The 16,066-nt window shown below is 37.0% G+C and overlaps 1 protein-coding gene across 2 annotated transcripts in view; it reads left to right on the top strand.

Annotated features, from left to right (window-relative positions):
- The window catches only part of pusl1 (pseudouridine synthase like 1), a 60,335-nt gene extending 45,446 nt beyond the window's left edge, over positions 1-14,889 (top strand). For both annotated transcript variants that reach the window (XM_051930389.1, XM_028807740.2), the window contains exons 5-7: positions 3,023-3,196; positions 8,963-9,017; positions 13,170-14,889. In XM_051930389.1, coding sequence (XP_051786349.1) covers positions 3,023-3,196; positions 8,963-9,017; positions 13,170-13,340 — 400 coding nt within the window. In that variant the 3' untranslated portion in view covers positions 13,341-14,889. The remainder of the gene's footprint in view (positions 1-3,022; positions 3,197-8,962; positions 9,018-13,169) is intronic.
- The last annotated feature ends 1,177 nt before the right edge of the window (positions 14,890-16,066 follow it).

The raw sequence follows: 16,066 nt of genomic DNA, 5'->3' as shown, positions 1-16,066 counted from the left end.
TGGTTACCTACCAGGTAACACTTATGGTTGGCCAGCAAGTCAGGTAACATCAGCCACGGTGCCTTCAGTTGTGAGAAGCAGATCATAGAATGGTTGAAAATAGTTGACTGTCAAATAATGCAAAGAGTACGCGACACCTGTTTCCCCCTTATTCTTGGCTCATCAGGCGTACACACTCACTGCACTCGCTTACGGTAATCGAACGTCGGACGTCAGCGCTAGAGGGGCTTCGCAGCGGTGAAGTATTGCTTTTAAATTTTAATTAAGAAGAAAAGAAAACCTTTTTAAATTAAGTCTTAAAAAGAGGTGTAAAGATATTGACAATAAGCTACGCAAACCCACCAAGACATGCAATCGTTTAAATCAAGGCGCAAGTCGAAAAACACCATCCCATAATATTAGTTAACGATTAACACATTTGTATATGTATTGTAAGCATACAATACAACTGATAATATGTTGCGCTTATTTATCTGGTGTACTGACATTTTTGCGCGTTTAACGGCTGAAATCTAACGTGGTTTGTGCCCTTCAGAATGAAAAGAGTTTGCATTTACCTTTTTAATAAAAGGCGAGCTTTTAAGCCTGAGAAATCACCCCGTAAATGCACACGTTTAATTGCACTTGTGTTAATATGTATGCTTACACAGTATTAAAAGACACTCAACAAGTACACAGTATTAAAAGACAGTCAACAATTAACGTCATTTACCTTCGTTCCCGCGTTTGACTTGTGCTGTAAATCTCCTTCCTCGTTTTCAGTTCACGTGATTACGTAGGAGGCGTAATACGTGATGATGCGATACGTGACTCCGCCTCCTCCATTAGAGTATATGGACAAAAAACAGGTTCCAGTTATGACCATTACACGTAGAATTTCGAAATGAAACCTGCCTAACTTTTGTAAGTAAGCTGTAAGGAATGAGCCTGCCAAATTTCAGCCTTCTACCTACACGGGAAGTTGGAGAATTAGTGATGAGTGAGTCAGTCAAACAGGTTCCAGTTATGACCATTACGCGTAGAATTTCGAAATAAAACCTGCCTAACTTTTGTAAGTAAGCTGTAAGGAATGAGCCTGCCAAATTTCAGACTTCTACCTACACGGGAAGTTGGAGAATTAGTGATGAGTCAGTCAGTCAGTCAGTCAGTCAGTGAGGGCTTTGCCTTTTATTAGTATAGATTAGTAGTATTTTAAAATAAGTTCTAAAAGGCATGGGCAACCAGTGTAATGATGATAAAACGTGAAATTTGCTCAAAATTTCCTGGTCAAGATTCTTGCTGCTGCATTCTGAACTAATTGCAACTGATTGATGTCTTTCTTAGTCCTGTGAGAAGTGCATTATAGTAATATGGTCGACTAAAAACAAAGCATGAATTAATTTCTCAGCATCTTGCAATGTTATCAGAGATCTAATTTTGGCAGTGCTCCTTACAAGGAGAAATGCTGTCCTGCTAATCTGGTTGATGTATAAATTAAAGTTTAGGACAGGGTCCGTGATTATACTTAAGTTCTTTACTTTTGCTTTGGCTTTTAATGCTAAGGGATCAAGATTATTTATAAGTCCTTTTTGCTAAGCACTAAGACTTTTCTTTTTTCTTTATTTAGCTTGAGAAAATTATACTTATCCATTCACAAATACAAGTAAGACACATAGGGTCAGGGAGCCCAACATGTCAGGGTCATCAAATGCTGTGGTTGTTCATCTTGTATTTCAAGATTATTTAGCCTAATGGAAGCATTTAGATTGAAAAAAGAAGCTGGCCCAGAATAAATCCTTGTGTTACCCCACATACAATATCATGGGCCTCTGAACTACAATCAACACAACTACTAAAGAATTTTCTACCTTTTAAATAAAACTGAAACCAGTTTAAAATACTGACAAAAGATTCATCTATTCTCTAAATTCAATTTATGAGAATGCTGTAGTCTATGGTGTGAAATGCGACTCAAGGTCTAATAGACCAAGAATGGATATGTGATTTGTGACCACATTAACCAGTGAAGTTTCTGTGAATTACAAATAATTATGAAGTTGTCAAAAACAGAGGAGCCAAGATTATAATTCTTTAGCAGGGGTTTAACAAATGCAGTCTTCAGACAATTTGGGAAGACCCCCAGTACAGTATTTAACAGCAAGTTAACTATGTCAAGTACAGTATTAATAAGCACACAGAAGACTTATTTGGAGAAGCAGTTGAGACAGGGTCCAGGAAACAAGTGGAGACTTCTGTTTGAGAAATTGTTCTGTGAAGTTCAGATAAACCTGTTTGAGTGAAGAAACGTAAAAATTGCTAAAAAATACATGCTGGGTTTCAACAGGACAGGAGGTATTTTAGTGCTTAAGGATTTCTTAACAATATTTAGGGGTCACTATGTCAGCTGCAGCCCTCACCTCATCATTCAAATTTTCTACACTGTTTGTTATATTAATGGCTGTATTAGGGTAAGCACTACATTTAGACTGTTTAGTCAGAATATTAGCAAACCTAGAGGCTGCTGATGCATTGGAATAACATTTTTTTATCAATATGCTTTTTTTAGTTCTGTTTGCCAGTATTTCTACTTCAAATAAAATGCAGAAATGGTCAGATATACCAATATCCACAACCTTCCTTTTGAAATGACTAAATCCATTGTGTGTTCTCCCTTATGTGCAGGCTGGCTGATGTGCTAGCTAAGTTCAAAAAGGTGCAGCAAATTCATAAATTCTCTTACTTTATGGTCACACTGGCTATCTGTATGAAAAATAAAATTGCCACAATTAGGAACCTGTCATATTTAGTTGTTATTATAGATACCAAGCCTGAGAATTCCTTTATAAAAGATGCATTATATTTTAGAAGTCTATAAATGGTTAGTACGAGAGACTGCGACATTCCTTGAACAACTGGAAAGACACTCGAAAGGTGACATAGACTTTTAAAGTAAGGGGCTCATAATGATGGGATTAAAAAAACTATATTTATTATTCTTGTAATTTATTGTGTAAAGTAAATATTTTTTCCATTTTCTTTATAGACATTTTAGCACGGAAGCAGTCCAGGATGCTGCCCAGCTATTAAAAGGCACCCATGACTTCAGCACATTTCGATCCCTCAATTCAGAAACACCATTTAGATCTCCGGTGAAAACTCTTCAGGAAGTAACTGTAGCACCAGTGGAGAGCTCATTCTCCCGCCATTATTGCCACCAGTAGGTATAAACTTGACTATCAAACAGCATTTGTGTTCTTTGGAATATGAGTGTCAAAAGTTTTTAGTGAAAGAATCCTGGCAACAGAAGCCATCTTGGTATAATTTGTCCTCAATATATGTTTTCTGTGAAAAATGAATTGGAACATAAAACATAGTTTTAGAGTTTACCATATTTTTATGTATAAAGACAGGGAGGATATACTGCCTCGATATGTTAATCTTAAACAAATACTCCATCCAAAAATGATAGTTTTTTATGTTACTTAGGCCATGTAGTTTATAGTGATAGGTGAGAAAAATTTGTTCTCTCATGTTTTCATTGGAATAGAAAAATGAAACATCTGATAGAACAGGAGCTTATAGTGACCAGCATTAGACAACAGTGAACAGAACCAAAATCTTCATGAAAAAAATCTTATATTGATTGTGTTGTGTAACTATAATCCACATTTTAAGTCATCCAGTTGTATACTCACAAGGTGCAAAATGCATGCATTATTTTTCATTATTTGCTATGAGGATGTTAATGGAGAACTTTAGAGAAGGCCAGAAGGAGTTGCATTGTGTCTTTGTGGACCTGGAGAAAGCATAAGACAGGGTGCCTCCAGAGGAGTTGTGGTATTGTATGAGGAAGTCGGGAGCGGCAGAGAAGTATGTAAGAGTTGTACAGGATATGTACGAGGGAAGTGTGACAGTGGTGAGGTCTGCGGTAGGAGTGACAGATGCATTCAAGTCGGAGGTGGGATTATATCAGGGATCGGCTCTGAGCCCTTTCTTATTTGCAATGGTGATGGACAGGTTGACAGACAAGATTAGACATTAGATTGGACTATGATGTTTGCTGATGACATTGTGATCTGTAGCGATAGTAGGGAGCAGGTTGAGGAGACCCTGGAGAGTTGGAGATATGCTCTAGAGAGGAGATGAATGAAGGTCAGTAGGAACAAAACAGAATACGTGTGTGTAAATGAGAGGGAGGTCAGTGGAATGGTGAGGATGCAGGTAGTAGAGTTGGCGAAGGTGGATGAGTTTAAATACTTGGGATCAACAGTACAAAGTAATGGGGATTGTGGAAGAGAAGTGAAAAAGAGAGTGCAGGCAGGGTGAAATGGGTGGTGAAGAGTGTCAGGAGTAATTTGTGACAGACGGGTATCAGCAAGAGTGAAAGGGAAGGTCTACAGGACGGTAGTGAGACCAGCTATGTTATATGGGTTGGAGACGGTGGCACTGACCAGAAAGCAGGAGACAGAGCTGGAGGTAGCAGAGTTAAAGATGCCAAGATTTGCACTGGGTGTGATGAGGATGGACAGGATTAGAAATGAGTACACTAGAGGGTCATCTCAAGTTGGACGGTTGAGAGACGAAGTCAGAGAGGCAATATTGCATTGGTTTGGACATGTGCAGAGGAGAGATGCTGGGTATATTGGGAGAAGGATGCTAAGGATAGAGCTGCCATGGAAGAGGAAAAGAGGAAGGCCTAAGTGAAGGTTTATGGATGTGGTGAGAGAGGACATGCAGGTGATGGGTGTAACAGAGCAAGATGCAGAGGACAGAAAGATATGGAAGAAGATGATCCACTGTGGCAACCCTTAACGGGGGCAGTCGAAAGAAGAACATTGTTAAAAATATGCCTCAAGAATATGAAAGTAGTCCACAAATCAGGATTCTGTTCACATGCGACCCCACTTTTGAATTGTAGACAGGGCTCTTGGAGAGATTTTTCTCTAGGCACATAATGCACATGTGTTCTTCCTCTGCTTTGCTCCTTCACTTGTGCTGATTTTCTCATTAAACTCCCAACATTCCAGGTAGCCTTTATAAAAATTATTTTCTACGCAGCTACTCATACTTATCATTACTGCTAAAACCATTATTTTTACCCCGGCTGTGGTGTAGTTAGACTTCTAAACAGTTCTTTTGTAAGTTGCTTTGGAAAAGAGCATCTGCCAAGTGAGTACGTAGAAATCATTGTTTTTTTGTAGGAGGCAGGTAGCATCTATGAGAAACTTTCTGTTCTTGTTTTGTATTATTAATTTTGCAGTATATTGCTTGCCACCTTAAGTAGTTACAGTCTATGATATAGAGTAAATATAAGAAGGAAATTGGTAATAAGAATTAGTAAGGTTTCAGAGACATTTAGTGTGACAAGTCAATAAGAAGGAACGAAAACCATCTGAAAACAAAAAAAATCTTGCCGTCAAATAATATGACCAAAAAGACATTAGGCGTATTGTGGATGAATATGGATGTTGCAGCTTAAAGGAGTGCCAAAATCTGTGGAATTTTACAGAGCAGCCTCCATGAAGACAAAGTTTGCTAGTTTGCTAGCATGCAAAAGTTTGTTTCTCTTCCTACTTGGTTTGCTCCTACATACTAAAAGATGTGGCTTTTAGATATATATTTTTTTTTCTATAAATTATGCCTGAATGACTCACTATGAAGGTGTGCATAAGTTTAGCTGGTGATGTCTTGATATCCTGTCCATGGCAAATTTCTGCCTTGTGCCTAAGGCTGCTGGGATAAGCTTTAGCTTTCTGTTACTGTGCTATGAACAAATCAAGTTAAGAAGTGACAGTGCATGAAAATGAAAGGCAAGATCGTGAATATTGGAAAGTTTAAGGAGGTGGCTTGAGACAGAAGGGCAGAAAGTGTAGACATGCAAGGTAAACATGTTACAATGAACTGTTTCTGGTGCTTGTTGTGCTGAAATTGGGAGTCTTAAAATTTAAAGTGGTGTGAAGAACTTCATTTAGTGGTCACATATACTGTAAGTGCACAGTGGAGAGTTGATTGCAAAGTTTGTTATGGAGGTGACACATGGTGTGATCGAGTTGGGCAGGGCATGAGAAGAGTAGTGAATCACTAGATAAGATGCTTGATGTGATGCAGATGGTGGGAATGAGCCCAAGGAGGAGAAGCTGAGGAAGGTGTTAGTGAGCAGAATTGCACAAGGGATGTCTAAGACACTGAAAAGCAAGGGAAGGTTATTTGGTGAGCCAGTACCAGAACTGATAAATCTCTGAAGTGGATATTAAAATGGTTGGTTGTTTTTTGTTTTGCTAGCAATAACCAAGCTTTTAGACCCATTTGTCTCATATACTTGGTTTATGTACTACCTGTCCAGGATGCAGCAACACAGTGTTTTTATAATGTTCACCATGCATGCATGTACAGTATATGGTGGAGGTGGAGGTTCAAACTTTATCAAGTGTACACAACTTGAGAATTCACAGAAAGTACAGAAGCATAAAGAGGAAGCTGACAAAGATCAGCCTCTCCTTCGAGTGCAGAAGGTGCAGCAGATGCAGACAGTCAGCAAGACAGCAAACTTTGTGAATGAAAATGATAGAAAATTAGAGAGGGTTGATAAGTTTTGTTATTTGGCAATATATACAGTATAAAGTTCTACTGGTGGAGCAGATTTAGTAGTGACCAGATTGGGGTGTGGTTGGCAGAAGTTTAGAGAAGTACTACCATTACTAAAGTTCAAGGACTCTTCAATTAAAGTGACAATTTATTCCACCTGTGTGTGTGCCTCTATGCTGTATGGTAATTAGACCTAGGTATTAAAATCTAAACACCTAAGTTAGAGAGAACTGATATGTTTATGATTAAGATGGATTTGTGATGTGTCAGTGAAAGATACATTGAAAAATGTAGATCTATGCAGCAGAGAGAATGTAGAACTTATAAGTGTCATCTTGTAGAGGCTCTGCCTTAGGTGGTCTGGTCATGTGATGCAAAATGATGATGTTCACTGAGTCTTCATCTATCGGTGGATGGTAAGAGGCCTAAAGATAGGCAGAAGAAATGGACTGAGGAGGTAAGAAGAGGTATGAAAAAAGTGCAGCTTACAGATTCTGATACACATGATAGAAGTCAATGGAGAAGAGAAATATTTTTGAGTAAAATGGCCAACCTGGTTTATTCTGGACACTACCTGTAAAGCTGAACTGATGACCAAGTCCTTGGCAATGGAAAGTATGTGATCAAGTACAGACACAAATACCATTACCAGACAGGTTTAATTTGTGCATGTTAAAGTTCAGCAATGTCTACATTTTTCTACCATAATGTAATTACAAAGAAAAAACAAAAATGAAGAGTATTCCAGGGGCAAAGAAACCAGCTTTGTTCATAACATGATATTGCCACTGTTTGCTGAACCAGTCATTCTCAACTTTAAGTCCTCAGGGCCACCTGTGGCTGCAGGTTTTTATCCTAACTCACATTTTCTCTTAATTGGACAACTACTTCAATTAACCAAGTGGTGTTATTTTCCAGATTCTATGTTTTTTACAGCTATCCAGAAACTACAAACTGGTTATGCAATATTTTTTACTGAATGAAGCAGGAATTTATATGTGTTAGAAGGGTAAAAATGTTTATTTTTTCCCCTTATGATATTTTTTGTAATGTTTAGGTGTTTTAGACAATTACATACTAAGAAGAAAACTAGTGGGAAACCCTGAAGTAGCTGCTCCTTTCACAGTCATTTGTGCTGGTTTCTCTTCTGCTAAATATGAAGAATTGTTTTTGTTCAGATAACACCATAAAAACACAATAAAAAAGTAAATTAAAAAAACAAAACAAAAAACAAAGTAAGCATTTAAAGATACAAAAAACATACCAATGTGTCTTAATTTTCTATTAGGTGGAGTTGTGGCTCTGAGGCTAAGGATCTGTGCTGGTATCTGGAAGGTTGACAGTTCAAATCCTGTTACTGCCAGAAGGGGTCCTTCTCTGTTGGGCCCCTAAGCAAGACCCTAACCTGACAATTGCTTCAGGGTCACTGTACAATGGCAGACCCTGCATTCTGACTGCCAAAAAAAAAAAGACAATTTCCCATTGGGGATTAATACAGTGCACGAAATACCAAAAAATATACAAGTTTAAATATGACACTAATATACTTTTCTAAATGCAAAATAAAAAGGAACAATGGGTCATCTAATTAAACAGTAAGATCAATTAAAGGTAAACATAACTGATTCAAACAGGTTGGAACAAAAACCTGGAGACACAGGGGGATTGTGACGTCTGAAGGTTGAGAGAGAACCACTGTGCTAAACATCTACTATGATGTCTTATCAAATTCTAAGCCTAGCATTCTTTGATGTAAACATGAGACACATTTTTGCTTATTTAAAATTAACATTCATTCATTTATCCATTAGTTTTCCAAATGTGGTTATTTTAGTACAAAGTCACAGTGTGGCCATAGCTTAACCTGGCAGTATTGGGCACAAAGCAGGAGTAGATCATGAAGAGGTTGTCAGACCATCACGGCGCACAGTCAAAAGAAGAAAAGCTCGACTGCTTACAACAATGCACAGCTGGACAAGGGGATGAGGTGTCAGTGTATGTGTAAATGTTCTATATAGACAGTATCCAGTCCAGGATTATAGTCAAGGACTCTAAAACCTGGATTGAAAATGCCATTATGACAAAGGACAAATAAGACACTGCATGAATGTGTAAATTCCACATAAGCAGTGACCTGGTTCTGGATTTAAACCCAGTCTCTTATCTACTTGAGTTTTCCTGTTACATTTCAATAATGTTCAGGTTAGTTTAGTTAGTGACTCTAAGCTGGTCAGCTATAAATGAGTGTGGATGTGTGTGTATGAACCCTGTGACAGAATGATACTCATTCTGGAGCTATTTCTTGCCTTGTGGCTTATAGCTACAACACTAAATTAGACAAGAGCAGGATGAAGTTGATTATTATTGCAAAATAACTCAAGATTCTTTTTTGTTTCAGGCACATGCAGTACTGGGAATTAACTTTTCAAAGCAAATCATTTCTGTATAAACAAGTAAGTTGTTAAACTGGTTATGTTTTCAATTCATGTAGAATCTGGAAGAAATATTTTAATAGTAATAACTCGTTAAAACCAGCTTGTGGTTGTTGGTAAAATGTTGACATCTGGTAATGACTTAACGGACATTTCTTTTCTATGGCTGTTTAAAAATACTTGTTTGTTATCCACAAGTATGTTTGTGAAAAGTCTTATCCATTTATGTTTATAATATTTCCACCAAACCCCAGTCTCCTAAGACGTACTAGCTTTATTGAGATCTCCTTCAAGTTACACTTGCCAATGACAGATAAAAATAGCATCATATAATTGAGTCAGCTCCAGAAACCTGAATCACTGTTCAAGTATCTTTATTCTATCTGGCCTAAGTGATCTCAGTACTGTTTACAGCAATGTTATCTAGTAAACTTCCTGAGATGACTCTGAGTATACCAAATTACAGGTGACAACTAGCTAAGCACTGTGGTGGTTCTTGGGGTCAGTTATTTGGTTATTTAAATTGGTGTGTTTTATTGTAGAGGGATGGAGAACTGGCCAAAGTGCACATTAGATAAAACTAGATAGATAGATACTTTATTAATCCCAAGGGGAAATTCACAAATTCATAACTGTCATTAAACCTCAGCTGGAACAACAAATTAATGATGATGCTGTTGCAGTTACAGATGCTATTTTAAGAAATGGTTAAGCCTGAATAAAAACTGAAGTATTATAAGATGTTTATGGTTAAAGCATAGTTTTCACAAAAGTGATACTTTGTTTCTAGAGAGAGTTACAAACATTGGTTGACTTTTTTTGCTGTGAGCTCAAGGTTATTATGTTATTGCTGTGGATTAATTTTGGAAAAACAATGCAAACTGAAAAATATCCTTCTGTAATTAGTATTACAGTATTTTATTAGGCAAGCTGGTCTATTAGACTTGGAATATATAAACACAATGCTGTGAAAACGTATTTGCCCCCTTCCTGGCATTTTCCATTTTTACACAATGCATGGCCTCGCACCTTTAGACAAATGGAACCCAAGTGAACACACAATATAGTTTTTAAATCATTGCTTTCTTTATTCAAGGGACAAAGTTATCTAGCTTCCCTATCACCAATGTGAAAAAGTAATTGCTCCCATAGTTTCAGTACTCTGTGGCAGCATGTCTAGTAGCAGTGATCACAACTAAGTGCTTCCTATAAATTGATATCAGTCTTTCACATGACTGTTGAGGAATTTTAGTCCACCCATCTTTAAACCAGAACTGCTTTAATTCAGGCACATTGGTAGCTTTGTGAGCGTGAAATGTCTGTTTCAGGTCCTTTCCCAGCAGCTCTATTGGTTTCAAGTCAGGACTTTCACTGTGTCCAAATCTTCTGAGCCATTCAGTTGTAGATTTGGTTTATTGTCCTGCTGCATAACCCAATTATACCTAAGCCTCAGGTCACAGACAGTTGACCACACATTCCCCCTGAGAATATTCAGTGTCAAAATGCAGAATTCATGGTTCCCTGAATAATGGCAAGTCTCCCTGGCACTCAGGTATCAAAACTTCACTATACCACCACTATATTTTATTGTAGCTATGATGTTCATAATGTTGAATGCTTTTTTTTTAATTTTATGCCAGTCACAGTACCATACTGCAAGTCCTACTTTTGACTCAGGTCTCCATAGAACATTATTCCAAAAGGGGATCATCCAGGTTTTTTCTCTGTAAAAATAAGATGAACAGTGATGTTACTTTTGCGTCTCAGAAGTTTCCGCCTCGATACTTTCCCATGATTCCATTATTACTCTTATCTTTTTCTTATTGTGGAGTCATGAACACTGACTTTAGTTAAGGAAGAGAGGCCTGCAGATCTTTGGATGATATTCTGGGATCATCTATAATTTCTTGAATAACTTGGCGCTGTGTGCTTGGGGTAAGCAGTACAGTCTGGCCTTTAACTGGAAGATTCCCTAGTGTTCCACTATTCCATTTGGAGGTAGTGCTTCTCACTGTGGTATGCTGGAATCCTAGAGCCTTAAAAACGACTTTGTAACCCTCTCCTGATTGCTGAATTTCAACAATTTTAATGTCAACTCTTGTGTAATTACCTTTAATAGAGGAAGAGAGTTCTAGAAATTTTGTTTATGATGTACAGTTAGGTCCATAAATATTTGGACAGAGACAACTTTTTTCTAATTTTGGTTCTGTACGTTACCACAATGAATTTTAAATGAAACAACTCAGATGCAGTTGAAGTGCAGACTTTCAGCTTTAATTCAGTGGGGTGAACAAAACGATTGCATAAAAATGTGAGGCAACTAAAGCATTTTTTTAACACAATCCCTTCATTAACATAATCCCGTCAAAAGTAATTGGACAAATTAAATAACTGGAAATAAAATGTTCATTTCTAATACTTGGTTGAAAACCCTTTGCTGGCAATGACAGCCTGAAGTCTTGAACTTATGGACATCACCAGATGCTGGGTTTCCTCCTTTTTAATGCTCTTCCAGGCCTTTACTGCAGCGGCTTTCAGTTGCTGTTTGTTTGTGGACCTTTCTGTCTGAAGTTTAGTCTTCAACAAGTGAAATGCATGCTCAATTGGGTTAAGATCAGGTGACTGACTTGGCCATTCAAGAATTTTCCACTTCTTTGCTTTAATAAACTCCTGGGTTGCTTTGGCTGTATGTTTTGGGTCATTGTCCATCTGTATCATGAAAAGCCGCCCAATCAATTTGACTGCATTTAGCTGGATTTGAGCAGACAGTATGTCTTTGAACACCTCAGAATTCATTCGGCAGCTTCTGTCCTGTGTCACATCATCAATAAACACTAGTGTCCCAGTGCCACTGGCAGCCATGCACGCCCAAGCCATCACACTGCCTCCACTGTGTTTTACAGATGATGTGGTATGCTTTGGATAATGAGCTGTTCCACACCTTCTCCATACTTTTTTCTTGCCATCATTCTGGTAGAGGTTGATCTTGGTTTCATCTGTCCAAAGAATGTTTTTCCAGAAGTGTGCTGGCTTTTTTAGATGTTCTTTAGCAAAGTCCAATCTAGCCTTTCTATTCTTGAGGCTTATGAGTGGCTTGCACCTTGCAGTGCACTCTCTGTATTTACTTTCATGCAGTCTTCTCTTTATGGTAGACTTGGATATCGATACGCCTACCCCCTGGAGAGTGTTGTTCACTTGGTTGGCTGTTGTGAAGGTGTTTCTCTTCACCATGGAAATGATTCTGTGATCATCCACCACTGTTGTCTTCCGTGGATGTCCAGGTCTTTTTGCGTTGCTGAGTTCACCAGTGCTTGCTTTCTTTCTCAGGATGTACCAAACTGTAGATTTTGACACTCGTAATATTGTAGCAGTTTCTCAGACGGGTTTTTTCTGTTTTCGCAGCTTAAGGATGGCTTCTTTCACCTGCATGGAGAGCTCCTCTGACCGCATGTTGTCTGTTCACAGCAAAATCTTCCACATGCAAGCACCACACCTCAAATCAACTCCAGGCCTTTTATCTGCTTAATTGATAATGACATAATGACGGACTTGCCCACACCTGCCCATGAAATAGTCTTTGAGTCAATTGTCCAATTACTTTTGAGCACCTGAAATGAAGGGATTGTGTTAAAAAAATGCTTTAGTTGCCTCACATTTTTATGCAATCGTTTTGTTCACCCCACTGAATTAAAGCTGAAAGTCTGCACTTCAACTGCATCTGAGTTGTTTCATTTAAAATTCATTATGGTAATGTACAGAACCAAAATTAGAAAAAAGTTGTCTCTGTCCAAATATTTATGGACCTAACTGTATATGGTAATGTTTGGATTCAACAGAGCCAGCTGCAGTCAGGTCTGGCTATGTTCAGTCAGCTGAGTCAAATTATCAGTTAAGTTTGGTTAGCTGTTTAAATGAGTAACTACAAAAAGCAGAGGGTATCAGGAAGGGGGCAGATACTTTTTAACAGTACTGTAAGCCATTCAGGCCTGTTGAGGTTGAGGCTGATCTGATTGTGCTAATTTACTATTCTCTAAATGTCTATTTCCCGACATCTTAGAGTCTGTAGAATCAGTTTAGTTAACTATTTATTGAGACTTGTACAACCTTAATTATCTATCTATCTATCTATCTAATGTGAATTTTAAAATTTTACTTTAATTTTCTGTCTGGCAGGTCCGCAGAATGACCGGTGCCCTGGTTGCAGTGGGACAAGGGAGGCTTACTCCAAAACAACTGCAAGATCTCTTAGATGTTCGGAATTCACTAGCATTTCCACAGAATATGATTGCACCACCAGACGGTCTGTTTTTGAAGGAAGTAAAATATGAGAACTTTAGAAACTGAAACAGATATTTAAATATTTTACTATTTTTGGAAATACTTTTCAAAAAAGAAGTTCACAAAAACTCTGACAATTATGTGAAACATTTACATTTTTTACAAATTACTTTTTTTTTCTTCACATTTTTGTTGATAAATTATGTCATTTAAATTCACATTTATTCCATTCTGTATTGTCATAATTTTCCATCAGAAATTTTTAAAACTACATGTGGGTTTTTTCTGTCATCTGACAACTAGTTAAATCAAACTTTGCAATGTCAGTCTGTTTTACAGAATCTAATTTAATAATATTAATGTAATGATTTTAAAGAAGACATGCTTTTTCTCTGCAAAAACCTACTGTCAACATTTTCTCATATACTATAGAAGAATATGTGTTGAAATTCAATTTGATAGCTAAGGATAAAATTTTAAAAACATAACATAACACTGCACAGATTGGGACAACAGGCAAAATATGATTGGGTTTTCATTATCTAGACCAATTGGCTGATAAATTAAACACAGAAGTCCACTGTGAAAGTATTATCTGGTCACTTCATCCATTCATTTTTTTAAATCTGCTTTTTCTTTATGTAATTATAAAGAACCAGAACTGTTAATAGCAGTAACTTACTGTATATTCAACACATATGTTTCATATTATGTATATGCTGCAAGAGAATTGACTGTCAATAGTGTATCTCTTTGAACTGTGCAAGGGAAAACATGGAAATTGGACACAAAAGGTATCCCAGCCAGAAGCTTGTCTGGGGTTTGATCAGTTTGGGCTGACAGTGATACCTGTAGCTCACAAGTGTTGCCCTTCATCTGATCAAATTGAAAATTCCCCTAAATAAGAGGAATCTCATATTTAAAGTAAATTCCAGAGATTTTGCTGCTGTAAACATGGGCCATCTGGCTCATTGATCTTTGTTTATCTGAAGAAAAGAAATAAAATAGCCATAAATTACCCTGTGAATGTATAGCGAGTTTGTGTAAACATGGGACACTAGGGACTCTTGCTGACTTCTGCAATAAATAACTCGCATTTGGTTATTGTTTTAAATGACAGTAATTTATAGTTATCCATCGCTCTGGCTCCTCATGATGTCAACAAGATATTTCACAGGGCAAATGTGCATTGTTTGGTTGAATGTTATAGTAGATATTGGGAAAAGCTGAACCAAAATGCTCTATTGCTTTCATGTATTCAGTATTTTAATGTGGTTTAGGGAATATGGCAAAAGTTATCTCAAAGACTGGTTCTTTGTCTTCAAGGAACAAAAACTAACACCTTTTATTGAAACTTTTTTGGAAAGTCTTTTATTTTTTGTACTCAGATAAATGAAAAGATACACTGATTTGCTGTGTATAACTAAAGTGTGTTCCTTCTGCTGCAATCTGCCTTTCCAGCTGGCCAACTTGCATATATCTGTGTGGAAGTGTACAGTCTGCCAAGAAATATAAGAATGTGTGTGTATCTCCCATCCATGATTATTCATTTCCTAATTTCATCACCTCCTTTTTAAAAAAATGTCTTTTTACATTAAAGTGTTGTCTGTATAAACTATAGATTTCTCTTGCATTTGTTCACTGTGATGTAAGCATAGTGTTTTCAGAATGAATTTTGGAACATATTTTTCATATTCTTTATAAACCATCAAGGGTTATTTTGTAGTCATTTAAAATATATACAGCTGGAATGTATACAAAGTGAAAAATGTCAGTAAATGGAATGCTGAAAAAATTGTTTTTATTTTATTGTATATCCATTGTTTTAGGTTAAATTATGAATAAGTGGTGAAGCCACGGAAGGTTAGCCTCCATGTCTAGATAGTTCCTTGTATGCATTTTAAATTAGGATGGTATTACATGTGATTTGTGCTCATGTTTAACCAGTTGTGCTCAGTAAATTTCAGATCTCTGCTGATTGCCCACCAGTGACTCACTGTGTGGTTCAGGGTGAGTCGGTTCACATGTCAGTGTAAAAGTGTACAAAATGGGGCGCACTGTATGGTAAACTAATTGAGAAGTCCATTGTATACCCGCGTAGCATGTACCCACACACAGACTCTGTTTGGAATTTCCTAATAACATAGTCTGCAATTATTAGGGGAAGAAATCAGGAAAACTGAAGTACACACATGGGCAGAACATGCAAAATCCAGACAGACAACATCAAGGAGTGAGAGTCAAACCCAGGATGCTTGATCTGTGCAAGATTACCCACTTTTGCAAACAGTAAAATGTAGAAGCCCATGCCATATTTTCATTTATGTGAGGACTTACCTACATATATAGTAAAATGCATCATCTATATTCTATAAATACTGTATACATTTGTGCCTTTTGAATTTTTTTACATTTTTTTTTATGTTATTTATTTGTTTACCACATTAAGGACCTCATTTTATCTCTTAGATCAGATCTTGACTGTTTGTCAGTTTTGTTTTCTTCTTCACCAATCACACAAAAATGGCTCAGCTGATTTTCACAAACTTTTGTTTGCAGGTAGCCATTGGTCCATCTTAAGATATGATATATGGAGTTTTAAAAATGTCATCCTCTTTTACTAAGAGATCAAGATTGTGAAATTTTACCTATAATATTAAGTGTAAGATTTAGAGAAATAGAAATAATATGCAGCAAAGAACAATTCATTGAACAGTAATGATAATTACCTCAATTGTTCAGTAATAATATTTAATTTGTTGTAGAGCATGTACAATGCACCAAAGTTGTAA

This window comes from Erpetoichthys calabaricus, chromosome 8 (assembly GCF_900747795.2).
Source record: "Erpetoichthys calabaricus chromosome 8, fErpCal1.3, whole genome shotgun sequence".
NCBI lineage: Eukaryota > Metazoa > Chordata > Cladistia > Polypteriformes > Polypteridae > Erpetoichthys > Erpetoichthys calabaricus.
This window is presented reverse-complemented; position numbering and strand designations above follow the sequence as displayed.